We start from the raw sequence: 16,816 nt of genomic DNA on the forward strand, positions 1-16,816 counted from the left end.
TTATTTGCTTGTATATCTTTTTAAGGATACTACATGTATATAGAGGCATCCAACATGGTCTATGGACAGAGAGCATACCTAGTTTCAAGATCACTAAGAGGAACCTCTGGAAAACAGTGCTTGACATTTTTCTATCACATGTATGGAGCTGGGACTGGATTACTAAGTGTTTATCTGAAAAAGGAAAGTGATGACGAAGAGATTCCTTTGTGGAGGAGGACAGGGGAACAAAGCATCTCATGGCTAAGGGGACTGATAGAATATGAAAGTGATAGAAACTACCAGGTAAGAAAAAACAAACCAAAAGCAGTGAAAATGAAATACTGCACTGAATCCAAGTTTTGGGTTGTGTTTAAAAAAAAAAAAAAAAAGTTAAAACATAGATAGCATTGAACGGACACCTAAGCAAGCTGAAGTAACACCTAATTTCTTAAAAATGAAGGTAGGGAGAGAATTATTAAAGACACTAATATTTTGCAAGTATGAAAATAGTTCATTAATTCAAAAGGGGTTTTTTTCAGTGTTTAAATGCTGCTTTCCTATGGTTTCTTGTCAATAGTGGTAGTTTTTATTTAGATCACTTGTACAATTTATTTTCCTTCAGCCGTTTAAAGCCATATAGAATTCATGTAACCACTAAGCTGTGACAGAATGTCTGCTGCTTGCAGGATGGTCTTTCTGAGGTGGCGCCAAAGGCAAGGGATGATGCAAAGCCAGAGCTCTGTCTTTGGTGTCCGCACTGCCGTCATTTCGGTAATGCCAGACACAAAGCCTGATTCAGTTTCTCTGTCAAAGAGGAAGCTGAAGTTGCTATTGACCAAAACAGCACTGAGCACAAAACTGCACTGATCGCTAACCAAAGATGTTGTGTGGGGTTTTTTTAATCACTTTGCCTTAAGAGCCTGGAAATGAATTAGGAAAAAAAAAAAAAAGCTTTTTACTGACAAACAAATTCAGCTTCATCAGTAAGACTATGGGCAACAAACACACAGCAACACATTTGGGCTGAAAAGCAAGACCGAAATGCTACATCACTAAGGTAATTTATCAGTGGCCTATAGCATGCAGAAATTTCTTAACAAATGGTGAGAACAAATTTGCTTCCTTTGGCATAGCACACACTCAGATTCCCTGAGCAGGGCAATCAGTTGCCTGGTGGAGCATAGAAGCTCCTTTCCAAAAGGCAGACTTTCAGGACAGCCGGCGTCCTTTAATGGACTGCATGGGTATTATTTTTTTTCGTCCTTCCTTGTGTGGGATTCATGAAAAGCTGTGTCTTACCTTTACAGATTATTTTTGAGGCAATCCGCGGTGTGTCAATGAGAAGTGACACTGCTATTGATGATATTCTGTTCCAGGCAGGACCCTGTTTAGGTAAGTTTAAACATACTTTTTTTCTCTCAGGAGACACCTGGCAATTCACAGTGCTTTGTGTAATTAGGCAGGTAGTACTTTCTCCTTTGAATCTCTACTGAATGGATCTAAATTTAGTATCATGTTGTTGGGTTAGTGCAGAATTTTTGTTTTCTAATAAGATGCGAGAGCATCCTTAGAATCTGGACTATAACAATAATGATGCTGCAACGCTTTTTAAAAACTGTATGTCAGTCCCACTTAAGTCCAGCGTGGTAATTACATTCTGTCTTTTGCATTCCTATGTACGATGAAAATACAAATAATTACAGTATTTCCCCGTTCTTTGTATTCTAGAAGTGGAAGAAATTCAATTCTCATCAGGTTATCCTGACAGCTTAAACGAAATTGAGTATTAAATACAGTCTGCTGAAAGGAATGGAGTGCATAGAAGATTTGTATGTGAGAAACTGCGCAAACTGCCTGTTTTAAAATATGTTTTAAGTAAATACTGGACTGGTTTGAATATCCACCGATATATAGGAAGAACTCACAGCACTCATGTTCCTCGCCTTTGCAATGAAATTATTGACTCAGGGCTTCTTAGACTGTTGGGGGATTATTTTTTTTAATACTTTTTTTTCTCTTTTGCATGAGGTAGCAGTTATTATATAAAGGCTTCCCATTTTGCACAGATTATTCATTTTAATGCCTATTTTTTTTTTTTACTTTTCTAGTATATAGGTAAAAAGAGGAAAGTAAAGGTGCACAATTAAAATCCAATATTGTGTTATCTTAAATCTGCATTCAGTGAATGTTTTGTGTTGGGTACAGAATGGATTTTTATTAAGGAAATCATAAACATTTTGAAATAATAAAGAAAATAGTATTAGCTACTAGTAATAACCTACAGGTTAAGTGCAATTATTCATTATGACAAATCTCTCTGGGAAACTCTCTGCTGGCAATTTCTTGTGGTTTTGTATTCTTTTACTATAACAAATATATTTGTTGTCCTTGCCAATAACAAACTCACTTCAACTGTTCCAGTATAATTCAGTGTAAGCTGCTGCCATTTTGAGCTATATGAAACGAAACACTTTGAAGCCATGTTTTCTAGCATACAAGCCTTGTGGTTTTGTATTAAGTCAGTCTGTACACTCACAGAGAATGTACTTACACTTTACCCACCCACAAATGCCTTGCACTTATATTAATAGGAAACTGAATTCACACAGCTTGTTACTTTTTAAGATTTAATACGTTTGTGTGTAAGGTTTTGTTTTGAAATTATGATAACTTCCTAATAAAATGTAACTTTGAAAATCATCTTATTGCTTTGGTCTAGATTTTATAGTTATCACTGTAACAAGAAACAACTGAACCTAATATAATAGCCTGCATTCAATATTTTGAATATGAAAAAAATGAAATGTGTGGGTCACATCACCTAAGACAGCTGACAGAAAGCAATCTGATCTGCTGCAGGAAGTTCCTATATTGAGCCATAGAAATTATTGTTATAGCCATCACATTCAAGCAGTTGCTGCAAGATGCAAGCCCTGAAAAATGGAAATACCCTTTGCTCCTTTCAGAACAAAGTATGCATTTTTCCTAATGTCCTATAAGGATCAACATCACTTGGGACAATCTAGCCCCTTGCATCTTTAGTAAGTTTTCATTTTGGTGACACACACAAATAAAGAGATTGTTCAATTAAATACTCTAAGTAGTAACATGTTTATTTGACCACACAGATTGAAGCAGTTTATTACTTACAAGAGACTGAGTGAGAGCCAAAAGGAGCTGACACCTTAACTGTCTATTGTAGCTACCCACAGTTCCCGTTCGCAGCTAGTTACGAACGCATCACTCTTGCTATTATTCTGAAAATGAAAGCAACCAGGAACAATGTACTGTTTTGTAAGAGTAAATGCAGTTTTAGTTGTTCTGTAAAGCTTACACTTTGGTATCAACATTCAGATCAAATTATCTAAGCCGCAAACAAGTGAAAATGAAGTGGTTAAAATCATCAGGCTTGGTGGTTCTCCAAACTTCTGATGGGACTTTTCTGTAAATGAAATGGATTCCTATCTCTTAACAATTTATACAACTCTGCTTCACTCCATCAAAGTAATCAGATTTAGTCTGATATGAATAAGGACATGAGCAAAGTACTCTGCTCTCCGCTGAGCGTTTGCCAGGGACCTCACTGGTATTATACAGTGGTTTTGTTAGTATCACTGAGGGTAGTATATGGTGTTTCAAAAAGATGGACCCAATTTCAGAGACATAGTGATTTCAGATTGTATTTATTGATAGAGTGTGAAGCACTGTTCTGACTGAAAAAAAAAAAAAAAGCCTAAATTCTTCCTTCAGTAGGAAACAACAGCAGCTTTCCAGCATTTCTGCCGCAGGAATTAAAGAACAGAGAAATTTACAGCTGGCTTTAAATTACTTCAGTGCTTGCTAAATTAGTGGAAGAATGGCTGCAGAACATCTGAAAACTAGGGAAGGTGCATTAAGATTTCTCCTGGCAAGATAAAAACCATTTCATCAGCTCTGTCCAAATAGGAAACTTGCTGTGCAGCTAATTTCTGCCCTGGATCCATTTTTATTTACTGTTTCTCTGTTTCTCACTGCTGCAGTAGCTGTACACAGACAATAGCAGGGCAAAGAACACTTGAGACTCTACTGTAGTAGGCCTGTATGAAAAATGTTGTCTGAAAATTTGTTCAAAAGCTATTTTTTGTTAAGCAAAACATTACCAACAAATAAATCAGCTAACATTCTAATTAACTAATGGACACATCACTGTTACTAATTTACAGTGATACAATTTTGCACTCTTATTACGCAGCTATTACCACAAATCTTATGAACGACATACTTCCAATTTTATTATCCTTTCCCATCCACACCACATAATATTAGGGTGCATTCCTATGCTTCTTTATTCTTCTGTACCAAGTCTTCTGGACATGGATCTGGTGGAGATTCCAGCGGGTTATCCAAAGTGTCTGACGTCCTGGTGGGCTTGGACATACACGGCAACTTCTTTACAATCTGTGGGCATTTGCACTTGTACTTTTGGAGCAGAAGTCCCCTTCATTCTTTAACTGAATTTAATTGTTCTTCCCCCATTTTTTCCCCTGTATCCAGAACAGCCTTTTCACTGCCCTTGTACCTCCCTTTATCTACCTAAATTCCCCTCAAAGAAGCAATCTGCCTTAAATTATTTTTTCCTCGTTGGTCCCAGCTCTGCTACATCCATACTCAAAGAGGCTGTTCTGACATGTTTACCATGGCAATGTCGGCCTTTGCAGGGTATTACAGTCAGGGTTGCTTGGGTACAGGGGGTCTTGCAAAGCCTCCGCATCCCAAGTACCTGGTTCATATTGGAAAAACCTTGTTTTCCTTGTAAACTTTCTAAGACAAGTCACTCCAGTTATGTGTTGATTCTTTTACCTCGTTCCACTTAAGCACAAGCAGTTTCTTATCTGTGACTTTCAAGGGCAAGTGTAGAGTCTTGCATCTGGGCAGGAACAACCCCAGGTTCCAGTACAGGTTGGGGAATGACCTATTAGAGAGCAGCGTAGGGGAAAGGGAGCTGGGGGTCCTGGTGGACAGCAGGATGACCATGAGCCAGCACTGTGCCCTTGTGGCCAGGAAGGCCAATGGCATCCTGGGGTGTATCAGAAGGGGGGTGGTTAGTAGGTTGAGAGAGGTTCTCCTTCCCCTCTACTCTGCCCTGGTGAGACCTCATCTGGAATATTGTGTCCAGTTCTGGGCCCCTCAGTTCAAGAAGGACAGGGAACTGCTGGAGAGAGTCCAGTGCAGGGCAACGAAGATGATTAAGGGTGTGGAGCATCTCCCTTATGAGGAAAGGCTGAGGGAGCTGGGTCTCTTTAGCTTGGAGAAGAGGAGACTGAGGGGTGACCTCATTAATGTTCATAAATATGCAAAGGGTGAGTGTCAGGAGGATGGAGCCAGGCTCTTCTCGGTGACAACCAATGATAGGGCAAGGGGCAATGGGTACAAACTGGAACACAAGAGGTTCCACTTAAATATGAGAAGAAACTTCTTCTCGGTGAGGGTGACAGAACACTGGAACAGGCTGCCCAGGGAGGCTGTGGAGTCTCCTTCTCTGGAGACATTCAAACCTGCCTGGACACCTTCCTGTGTAACCTCATCTAAGTGTTCCTGCTCTGTCAGGGGGATTGGACTGGATGATCTTTTGAGGTCCCTTCCAATCCCTAACATTCTGTGATTCTGTGACTTTCAGCAGCCTTAATCAGCCTCGCAGAAGCTTGGGCTGGTTATGAGGCCTTGTGCTGCAGCAGGAGCTCCTGCTCTGGGAGGAAAAACACAAATGGTGTGGGAAGGTAAGGTAGCTGCAAGGGTGTCGGTAGCTGCCCTGCAGTCAAGATGCCAAAAATCTCAACACAGAGTTTCCTGTAGGATAACTTCTACAGCAGGGGTGCCGAACTCATTTTCACCTGTATAATTTACGCAGTCCTAAAGTTACATTCTGCCCTTTGAAGGAAACGGCGAGGCCGACGCGGCCCCTGGTGGAAATGAGTTTTACGCCCCTGTTCTAAAGGATATCCATCCTTCCTACAGATTTCCTGATATCCGAAGGAATACATGCAAAAAAAGTTTTCCCCGTTATTTTGTTAAAAATTAAGAAAAAAACCAAGCTCTGTCAGGCGCTGGAACATGAGAACAATTAATAGTTCGGCCGCCCGGAACCCAGTCCTGCCCCACGAAGGAAGGGGGGCCCGGGCTGCGCTGCCCCCTGCCGGGAACGCCGGCACCTCCGCCCCGCGGCCGGCCCGGCCTCCTCCCAGCCTGCCCGGCAGGGGCTCCGCGAAGTGCGCTGGCGGGGGGATACGGGCGGAGGCGCCGCCTCCAGGGCAGCGGCAGCGGCACCGTCGCTCAGCGCGGCACCGTCGCTCAGCGCAGCGCCCGGCCCTGCGCGCCCCGCGGGCAGCGACTCCTCCCGTGGGGCCGCGCGGCTGCCTCAGCACCGGGGAAAGCGAAAGCAACACTAGAACCTCCCTCCCGGGTCAGCCTTACCGCCTCGCTCTCCTCAGCCAATAGGCACTAGCGCGGCACGCAGAAAGCCAATGAGAAGCTTCGCTGCGGGCTTAGTTCCGCCCCTTCACCCAATGAACGCGCTCCTCTCCGGCTCGGCGTTTCCCGCTCGCCAATGAGATCGAGGAGCGGAGCGCGTCCTTGCGGCCGGGGATTGGGCGGGCTGAGGGCAGAAGATGGCGGCGCCGGCGGGTCGGCGGTCGGGCGTTTGTCAGCGCGGCGGCAGCAGCCAGCGGCCCCTGAGGAGCGCCGAGGCGAGCTCCCGCTTCATCGAGGGCTCCATCGTCAAGATCTTCATGGAGAACTTTCTGTGAGTGCGCGGTGGGCGCTTTCTCCTCCTAGGGGCCGCGGCCGGCCGGCCGCCATTGGCCGCGCTGTGCGGTCTCCCCTCCGCCTCGGGGGCCGGTGTCTGCCTTGCGCGGCCTCGGCTGCCTCCCACCGCCCCGCGTTTGAGCGGGTGCGGGGCTGGGGAGCCCGCGGTTAAGTCGGGAGGCCCAAACGCGCAGGGGCGCGGCCGTTCCCTCCGGGGTGCGCGGGGCCCCCTCGGTTAGCGGCAGCCCTTAGATACGGAGGTGAGTCGGGGCTGGAACGAGGAGTGCGCGAAACGGTTTTCCCTGGCAGGTGGTCGTTTGCCCAGGGAGGGGGGAAGGACCGGCTGTGTCCAGCTTCTGCCTACTGGGAATACTACTGTTTGAGGCTATTATAGTTACCAGTAGGAGTTTTCAGGGCGTTTTCTTACGGCTGTTACGCTGGCAGCTCCATGTCAGCCTTGAAAACACTTCTGTGTAGTTCACAGGTTGTGCTACAGATGTCAAACGAAACTTCAAAGATAGTAGTTTAAGCATCAGCATTAACGGTTCTTTTACAGAAGTACATGGATTATGTTGATTTTTTTAAAGTGCTATAGTGTTTATAAGGTTCAAAAAAATATTGTGCTTTCCAGAACATACGACATCTGTGAAGTACGTCCAGGACCCAATTTGAACATGATTGTAGGTGCAAATGGAACAGGAAAGTCAAGCATTGTTTGTGCCATCTGCTTGGGACTGGCAGGAAAACCTTCTTTCATAGGGAGAGCTGATAAGGTAGCTATGACCTTTTGTAATTTTCATGTTTAATCTGAATTTCATTAAGAGACCTGTTCGGGGAAGGGGTAAGACTGTCTTTCTTGATTTGCTTTATTTTTATAAAAACTAAAGTGTCCAAATTGTAGAATAATCTGGTCCAGAGGCCATGCTTTTACCAAAGGGTTTTGTCTTAGTTAACTACTTGTCGTCTTGTCTGAATTATGAAATGGAAATGCCTGAATTGTACTGGAGCCTGAGTAGACTAGGTGTTTTATTTGAAGGTGTCTAAGCCTCCACAGTAGGTTAGGAAAACACCACCTAATGCATAAGTAACATTTGATCAGAAATATCTACTAAGAGAGAAATTTTTTTTAAAAGTCTAGCTTAAATTTCCAAGTATATAGAACTTGTACAAATAACATGTCCTTGATGTGTCTGAGAATTATGTAAAAGAACGGAGCAACTGATTTTTTTATTTAAATGGAAGTTGGATTTTTTGGGGGTGGTTCTACTGTTTTCGTTCTTTGCTCCCAAGAGGTCATTTGTTGACATTATTGGAGGAAGTTTGTATTGTCAGATTTTTAAGTTTTGCTCTTGCTTTCTTAGATATTCTGGTTGGATAGAATATATTTCAGTAGATCATTGGAGCACTGAAGCTGAGTACCTAAATGATTGTACGTATTCTCTGGTTGCAGCTCAGTCTCGAGCAAGTGTAAATATGGAAAATTGACTGCATGGCAGCACTGTGTATTGGTATTTTAATTTGCTTTTCATGCTTATATGTTTTTATATTACTGGAATTGGCAGTTCTATTAGCACAGATATTTGGCAATGTCTCTCATTTGTGTTGCCTTTGTTTGTCAAGTTCATGAGAACTTCTTCCTCCCTGTGGATCTGCTGATTATGATTTGTTCAGATTTGGAGGTTGAAATTGATCACAAATTGTTAACCTGGAGAGGAAGCTCTAATGCTGCCAGTTGATGAGGAAGATAATCCTGTCTTCCTTTATTTTTAGTTTATAGACAGCAAAGATAAATTTTAGGGTTTAATTGTAAGTTTTCAATAAAATAACCCATTACAGCCACTCTATTATACAAATACATAATTTTTGTTAGAGTTTATTTTTTAATACGCTGTTATTTTGTAATAATAATTTCTATATTTAATTTTGTAGGTTGCTCTCTTTGTAAAGCAGGGGTGCTTGAAAGCTGTAGTAGAAATTGAACTGTAAGTAGTAAAATTGTATTTTCTCATGCATTTTTAGTTAGATTATTTTCCCACACAGTCATTTACAAAGTTTTGAGAAAAAATCTGGTGTACAGAGGTCTGTCTTTAAGCTTGAGATTTACTTTTTTCTTTCTTTTTTTTTTTTTTTCCCCCCAGACTTCAAAATTTTAAGGTTAAATAATTATCACGCAAGAAATAAGCAGTCATGACTGACTGGTCTTGATTTCGCTTTCTGAAGCATTTTACCTTGTCTTGATGTACAAAGAATGTATAGATAACTATTGATGTATATGAAGTGTTTTGCTATTGATTACATTTAAGGTTCAGATGATTCAGATACAGTCATTATTGTCATCATAACATAGTGGTTGAAAATTATTTTTAAAGAAGGGAAAAAAAAAAACAAACCCAAAGTCTAGATTGTAAAACCAGATGTTCTGCCTTCAATTTGTTACACAGATATACTGCTGGTATGAGGGACTCCTCTACAATCTTAGTGAAAACATCACATACTGAAACAAAATAGAGGGAAAAAAAAAAAGTAGATCTCACTAGTTTGGCTAATGCAGTCTTCCAGGCAAACTTCTGCAAAACAGAGCAACTGAAAATAATCTGGACTCTAGTCTGTGAAATTCTGATCCGTAAGCTGTGGTTACAAGGCAATATTATGTGTGGTTTTTTGACAACTAAAGAGAGACTATCCTAATAGAGTTCCTAAATGGTTGCTGGTTTTGTAGTGGTCTTAACATGAAGCTGCAATAGCACAGGTGTTTTGATGACCCTTAACCTGATCTGTTTGCCTGAACTAAATAGAACATAGAGCCAATCAGCTGATTCAGAGCATGAGTTAATTTGTGTAACAGTTGGCCACCCTGATCAAAAGCATTGTATTAAGGAGAAAAGATATACTGGAACAGGCCTTTGAAAAAATCCTGTCCGCTTTTGTTCTCTTGTGAGTGATCAAGAAAGACATTCTTCGGAGACTGGCCAAGCAATGGGTCAGGAGGTAGTATGTCCTTCAGGTAGATGGTGTGATTGTTTCAACATAGACGCATCCCAATGTTACTTGAAAGTCTGAAGAGAGACTTGCGGTATGTGAAGACTGAGCATTGTTGTTGTAGTGGTTGCAGTGTAATTCAGTCCTTTGTCTAATTGGTAGAAAATATTTAAAGGCGACATGTAGGGCGAGAGAGCAATGATGCAGAAGATCGCTTTTTGACAGGAATTTTAAAATAGGAGTTCTGTAAGCACACACTGTTTTGGTTGAATCTGGGCCTTAAATTGTTACTAAAATAAAGAGTTACAGTAGTAAAATGTCCTTAATTTGATTTAAAAAAAGAGTATGGCTTTGTAGGTCTTTTGAAGGAGGTCTGGTATATTAAAATAAGGTAATGGATACTTGTAAGGAAATAATCATATCGTCTTCAAGAAGTAGTTTCGTATCTTTATGGCGCTTATTCCAAACACTGGAAGCTGTTGAATTGCTCACTTCTACTTTGACCTCTACTCTTAAGTCTCCTAAGGTACACAGCCTCCAAACTGTTACTGAGTCCTTATCCTCCATCTTTGACAGTATGCTGACTGAACAGACACTAGACAATTTCTAAACCAAAATGGTGAACAAAATTTCAAGAGTTTATTACTGTCTCATTGCTCATTTGTTATTGATGCATCTTAACCAGATGAAATTTTTGAAGGTAAGAGTTGAGCTAGAGAACTAAGTGGACAACTGGTGCATCTTTGCTGTTCTTTAAAAGCAGAAAATGAAAACAAATTAGTATTTTTCTTACTGTAAGATACTACTTTTGTTTCCGAATGGAATATATATACACAGCTTACTGATGTAGTTCTGTACACTGAAGTTTTTTACTTTAAAGGCATAGCATTATTGTGTACCTCCTGCATACCAATTTTAAAACTTACTAAATGTCATATAAAAACCCTACACTTTTATATGTACAATTCACATCTCTAACAACTTTTAAATAGCTCATACATTCAGCATGACTATGTCATTTATATGAATAACTTCCTCTGAGTTAAGATTTGCAGATATTCTCAATGTTTTCCATGTGTGATTAATTTAGCACTGAAATACTGGGTGTTTTCTGAAGCATAAAATATGGATCTGTTGCTACTGTACAGTTTATTTATATTAAATATTTAGATATATAAAAGTTTTTAGCATCATAACGCTAACATACGTCGATGTTTGTTAATCTTTGCGTATTCTCAGAAGTGTAAATGCTTCTTTTTATTAATCAGGTTTAAGCCACCTGACAATATCATTATAACACGTGAGATTCATGTGGTGAACAACACGTCAGCATGGTTTATCAACAGAAAGCCAACAACCCTGAAAACAGTAGAAGAGCAGATTGCAGCCTTGAACATCCAGGTGGACAATTTGTGCCAGTTTCTTCCTCAGGTATGAATGAATTTTGAAAGACAGTGAGTACAAATGGAGTTTGCGTTTTCAGAGGATTTTGTTGCTGCTTAGATTTTGCAGCACTTCAGCAGTTTAATGAGACAGCTTAAAGAATGAGGTAGCTGTACTGGTGTGATGGTGAAAGAAGGAAGGAACTGTATGACCTTTTAAGGCTCACTAATTGGATGAGTTTGTACTTGCTGTCAGGTGAGACCGAAAGGAAAGCTGCTGATGCAACGCTAGCAGTAGTGTCTCTCTGTGCTGTGTATGCTGCTGTAGGAATGTTTTTAAACAACAAATCTGTAGGGAAATTTTTGAAAGGTCTTTAGATCTAGCACTGTCTCTGTATTTTTACCTCCATGGTTCCTGTACTTCTGCATCCCTGACTTCCCCAGTCAATCCCTGTATGAACTTTTCTCAGATTATATCCAGTCAGTTCCTCAGGATTGGATCCTATACTTGGTAAGTGAAGGGGAGTTGTCTGCATTTCTTTCTCTGAAAACCAGAAAGCAGTCCTACTAAATGACTCTACAGTTGCAACAGAGACTGCCACTAGAGCCTTCTTGGTAATGTTTGTGGCTCAACAGTTCCTTGAGTTTAGATAGAGTAGGACTTAAAGATGTTTAGAATCAAATTATGTAAGAATAAAATCATCCTGAAGGGAACTATCTCCTAAAGGAGAGAGAAGATTAAAGGGTGCTATGAGTAGTTACTGTATCTGAATCCATGCTCAGGCATGTCAGGATTTCTCTGCAGATAACTAAGGTGCCTCACAATTGCACCTTAAAAAAAAGTTACAGTGTGTTCCTTCCTAAGACCTTTCCAGTTCACGTGAATCATCAGGGATGGTAATACAAGGAAACCTTATCAGAGCGTAGACAACCATGGGTTTATTCCTCTATTCAAGGAGCAATGCATTCAAGAAGACATGCCGAAAACCATTAAAATTTAGAAAGCTAATATTCTGGTGTTTTTTCATTTATATGTTCACGATATTTTTTTATAGAGTAGAACTTTCTGCATACTCTGCCAACATAACTCTTGTATTTAAACCAGCTTTTTTTTTTTTCTTTAGTAAATAAACATCAGTTCAGTGAATATTATTGTGTTGAAAGTTTTGGTTTATTTGCTCTCTGCCATTGTAGCAATGAAAAGCACACCTTTCATTCCAGTCTTGGCTTTGAGCTGTTCCTCTGCTTTGGACAGCTACAATGCTTCTGGATACCCTTGGCTGCCAGCCTTAATATTAAGTTCTACATTGCTTAACTTTTGAGTTAACCATAGCATTTATACTGGGAGGTGTAGCTTCAGCAGGCTGAGAACCGATTTAAGAATGCAGTGGAATAAAACCTTTAATCATCTGTACTAAACTGACTTTTTCAGAAGAATGATAACCAGTTAAAAATAATGAACCAACCAATGTCGCAAAAGCTGCCAAACAGCTAAGAACATCTAAGGTTTAAGCTTAAATAATTCCAGAACAGCTCCCAAAAAAACCCATGGATGAAACCTTACAAATATTTAGGAGCATTTGTTTGCTACTCTGAGATGGTTATCCTTGTGCTTAGCTTAACTATGCCAGAGCTACCTCATAGAACAGTAAGTCAGGTGATGTTCATGAGAAGTAAGTTGTGGTATTTAAATCCAATGTTACTGTATTGCACTATTCTAACTAATACTGTATTTTTGTAATTTTTTTTTTTATTTTCTAGGACAAAGTTGGAGAATTTGCAAAACTGAGTAAGATTGAGTTGCTTGAAGCCACCGAAAAATCTATCGGTTCTCCAGAAATATACCAATATCACTGTGAACTGAAGAACTTCAGAGAAAAGGAAAGAGAACTGGAGGTAAACATGCACATTATAGAGACAGAGTGCAGTGACGGTAGGGAAATTGGTATCATAAAATTTAGCCTGAGATCTTATGGAATTAGGGGTGGTATTTGTTTACAAAGTCTGCGGTAAATTGATTTTACCAAATCATGTTCATCTCAGTATTCTTTGACTCTGACACTCACATGCTTGTAAGCACGAAGATCTGTGTGCAAGTATTAATAGTCTGGACACAGAGAACAGGAGATGCCTTTTGTCAAGTAGTCATCACTTCTCTGGGATTCTTGACTTGCAGTAACTTTTCTGTACAGATCTTTTATGCCTTTTAGAAATCATGAGCTGTCATAGGGTTGTCTTTTGCTTCAGTCTTGCTGACTTCACCTTCCATGAATCATGGACAAGATTGTTGCCTGCTACCTGTTTTTCCTGGTTTGGAGTATTAACAAAGAGTATATGCAATAAGCTGAAACATGTTGCTGCCCTGGTGTTAGGATACAGGGTCTTTCCCTGACCGTCACTTGTTCTGTGATCTTAACAGAGCACAGCTTAGTGATCTTTGCAGGAATAATGTACTTCTTCCTGTTACTGCCAGGAATGTTGTCTTGGGAACAGTGTCTGTCATTAGCCATACAGGCCATTCTTTTAATCTTCTGTTCTGCTATTTCTTCTTGTGCTTGCACACGTATGCATTTCAACTCATGAATGCTACATTCACAAACCTTAACGTTTCTGTTACAAATCTCTACAAGATCTTTCACAAGCATTTTTGCTATTTTTATTTATCATAACCAGTTATGGTGGTTTGGAAATATCTAGATTAACAGAGGCTTGAGCTGTAGGGACTGACTTCCTGAGAAAATTTTTTAAAAATAAATTATTCAGATTAAGATTTCTGTTTAAATTAGATTTGTTTTCACATGAAGTATGTGATAAAAGAACTTGAAAAAGCTGGACAACTATTCTTAGTTGGGTTGTTCCCCTCTAATTACCGCTGTACTAAAATATACTTTCTTACATTTCTGCTTTAATGTACAGATGAGTTGTGGACTATTTCTGAAAAGTGTTTTCACGAAGTAGATGCATGAAAGTATCATGTATGTACACACATGAAAGTACACAAAGTAAAACATGAAAATGTGTATTCTTACAGAACTTGTGCAGAGACAAAGCTATTGCTTTGGAGAAAATGAGGCAGAGGGTTGAAAGATACAAACAAGATGTTGAGAGATACCATGAGCGCAAGCGCCATCTAGACTCAATTGAGATGCTCGAGAGGAAAAGGCCTTGGGTGGTAAGCTTTTGTCTTTTCAGTGTTTTTCTTACCTAATCATTTTTCCTAATACTACAATATTAGATATATGCCAAAAGTTTCTTTAAAATAAATTTGGCTGTTCTTACAATTGCTTGGTGCAAAAACACCAGGTCTTGAAATACTGCTCTTGGCCTAGCTTCAATCAGAATTTTGCTTGTACATGTAGCTGGACTGAAGAAGTTGCTTAAGATGTAACTTTAGTTACTACCCATTTAGGAAAGCCAGCACTATGGGCCAAGAGCAGTACTCCTTTTTATTCCTCACAGACACAACTGGCTTGCTTTAAGCTGTGTCTAGCCAGTTCCACTTGGTGCTTCTACCTATAACATTTGTTTTTGTTTACAGAATGTGTGGGTTTTTTAACATTTGTTTTGTTTAATCAGGTTGCCTTCCCCCTTTGCTAAGTCTAACTTATTAATTGGGGTTTGGTGTGCGTTACATAAATCATGGTGAATATAGGTTGCCAATCTCAAAAATTTTGGCATTTGGAGCGGTATAAATTTTAGACTAATTTAAAAGAGCCTAGGATCAGAGACAGGTCATTTATACAAAGCAAAATAAGTCTTTCTGAACAGCACTTTGACAGTAGTTTAGTTTAATGTTGAATGGTCAGTCAGATTAAATTACTATGAACAGTTTAAGCTGATGCATATTTTATTATATTGAAGCAATATGTTGTTCGCCTTGTTCGCAAGCTTCATAGATTTCATGAAAGACAGGTACAGAACTTATAAAAACTTACATGTAATGTTTATAGAGGATGCAGAAACTTTGGTAAGGCATTTTGTTGCAATTTTACAGATAATAAAGCCTCACATGGGTATACAAACAACTTTATGTCCCTTGTTATCTTGAACAGCAACTGATTTCAGGGTTGTACCTTCACTGCCTTCAAACCTCCACACTAAGAGCACAGAGGGATATAGGAGCAGCAATTGAAATAGATGGTGATGGGTGCTAAGGAGGGGGCTGTGTGCTCTGTACCATTAGGATTGGACTTCTGCATTTGCTGAATAATGCAAGTTTTTCCTACTACACATGCATTAGTCTTGCTTAATTAACAAGAAGAGGGAGTTATTTTATTAGTAGTGATAAAGGTCTTGCATAGTTAACGTGACCTGATACTCTAGGTCAGGGGCGTCAAACTCATTTTTGCCAGGGCCACATCGACCTTGCGGTTGCCTTCCAAGGGCTGAATGTAATATTGCGACTGTATAAATGCAGGAGTAGTTACATTTATACAGTCGTAATATTATGTTCGGCCCTTGGAAGGCAACTGCGAGGCCGATGTGGCTCCTGTGACAGTAAGTTTGACACCCCTGCATCTACGTGAGCCTGCTTTAGCAGGTGGGTTGGACTAGGTGATCTCCAGAGCTCTCTTCCAACCCTAACGATTCTGTGATTCTGTGAGTGTTCTCTATTGTAAGATACTTGCAGATACAGAACTCTTAAGGCCGGTCAGAAACCGGCAGGGGAAAACTAAGTTAAGAATCTTACCTGTTGTCAGTTGCCTTCCATAAGTTTGAGAACATTGCTGTTAGTTACATGTTTCCTAGGCAATTTTAGACAGATTTCTTCACACCTTACTCTTTCACTGCTGTCTTCTAGACAGTTTGCATTGCCGAGGATATTAAATACTTTTGGTGAGTGCACTCAATAGGGAGAAATTTAATTTTCTGGCCACTGAATCCATAAAAACGACACTCTGCATGAATTTCCGATCTGTTGTACAGAATCAATAGTGTGTACCAGATTGTTTACCAGAAGTCAAGTTGCTTGTAGATAATCTACCGTTTAAATCAAGGGTCATCAGCATAATTGTTTTACTAGATTGTACCTATAGGCTACAATGAAATTTCATGTTCCATTGTGATCTTCACTGTACAAGATTGTTGCTGTTTTGTGGTTTGTCAGATCCATATGATATATCTCTTGGTATTCTCCTATATTGCAAAATACGAAGCACTCTCTAAAAGAAGAAATGCATATTTGTTTGTCATCTGATGTAGCATGGTTTAATCCTAATAATAAACATTTTTGATATCTTAAAATTTGGTTTACCGAAGTTGAGAGTAGCATGAGAGTATTCTTCCTTCTGTGGATCTTCCTTCTCCCTCATCCTCTCCAAAGGTCGGTTTCTACTTGTAGACTAAACATACCTGCTGCTTAGAATTGCCTCTGTAACAAAACAGAGCAGCTAGGTGAGCAGCCAAATCAACCAGGAGGCAGATGTATAAACACTGCAGAATGTTACAAAATGGAGAAGGCAGGCAGCCTGAAAACAGGTCAGCTGAAACACGACACTGGCTTGTGTCTTGATACTAGTGGAAAAGTAGTCTAGTGCTGAACTTGTTTTATTATTTGACCACTGTAGAACTGTGGGTTTATTCTAAAGGCTCCACTGTTTTTTACATGAGGAACGTTTTTCTAGTCAAGTGTTTTTCTTATCAGTGCCATCTGCTTCTCTATGTGTAGAATTTCACACCATTTTTACATATGT

At 40.0% G+C, this 16,816-nt stretch overlaps 2 protein-coding genes across 3 annotated transcripts in view; both read left to right on the plus strand.

Moving 5' to 3' along the window:
* The window catches only part of MAMDC2 (MAM domain containing 2), a 63,749-nt gene extending 61,161 nt beyond the window's left edge, over positions 1–2,588 (plus strand). The window contains exons 12-14 of the mRNA XM_065656577.1: positions 26–285; positions 1,290–1,374; positions 1,711–2,588. Of these exons, the coding sequence (XP_065512649.1) occupies positions 26–285; positions 1,290–1,374; positions 1,711–1,772 (407 nt within the window). The 3' untranslated portion in view covers positions 1,773–2,588. The remainder of the gene's footprint in view (positions 1–25; positions 286–1,289; positions 1,375–1,710) is intronic.
* A 4,031-nt stretch (positions 2,589–6,619) lies between these two features.
* The window catches only part of SMC5 (structural maintenance of chromosomes 5), a 42,618-nt gene continuing 32,421 nt past the window's right edge, over positions 6,620–16,816 (plus strand). The window contains exons 1-6 of one of the 2 annotated variants that reach the window (XM_065656184.1): positions 6,620–6,760; positions 7,394–7,535; positions 8,692–8,744; positions 11,010–11,172; positions 12,885–13,019; positions 14,155–14,295. In XM_065656184.1, the coding sequence (XP_065512256.1) occupies positions 6,627–6,760; positions 7,394–7,535; positions 8,692–8,744; positions 11,010–11,172; positions 12,885–13,019; positions 14,155–14,295 (768 nt within the window). In that variant the 5' untranslated portion in view covers positions 6,620–6,626. Of the gene's footprint in view, positions 6,761–7,393; positions 7,536–8,123; positions 8,192–8,691; positions 8,745–11,009; positions 11,173–12,884; positions 13,020–14,154; positions 14,296–16,816 lie in introns of those variants that run through there. The other variant, XM_065656185.1, reaches the window with a different exon arrangement.

The sequence above is a fragment of the Caloenas nicobarica genome, chromosome Z (assembly GCF_036013445.1).
Source record: "Caloenas nicobarica isolate bCalNic1 chromosome Z, bCalNic1.hap1, whole genome shotgun sequence".
Lineage (NCBI taxonomy): Eukaryota > Metazoa > Chordata > Aves > Columbiformes > Columbidae > Caloenas > Caloenas nicobarica.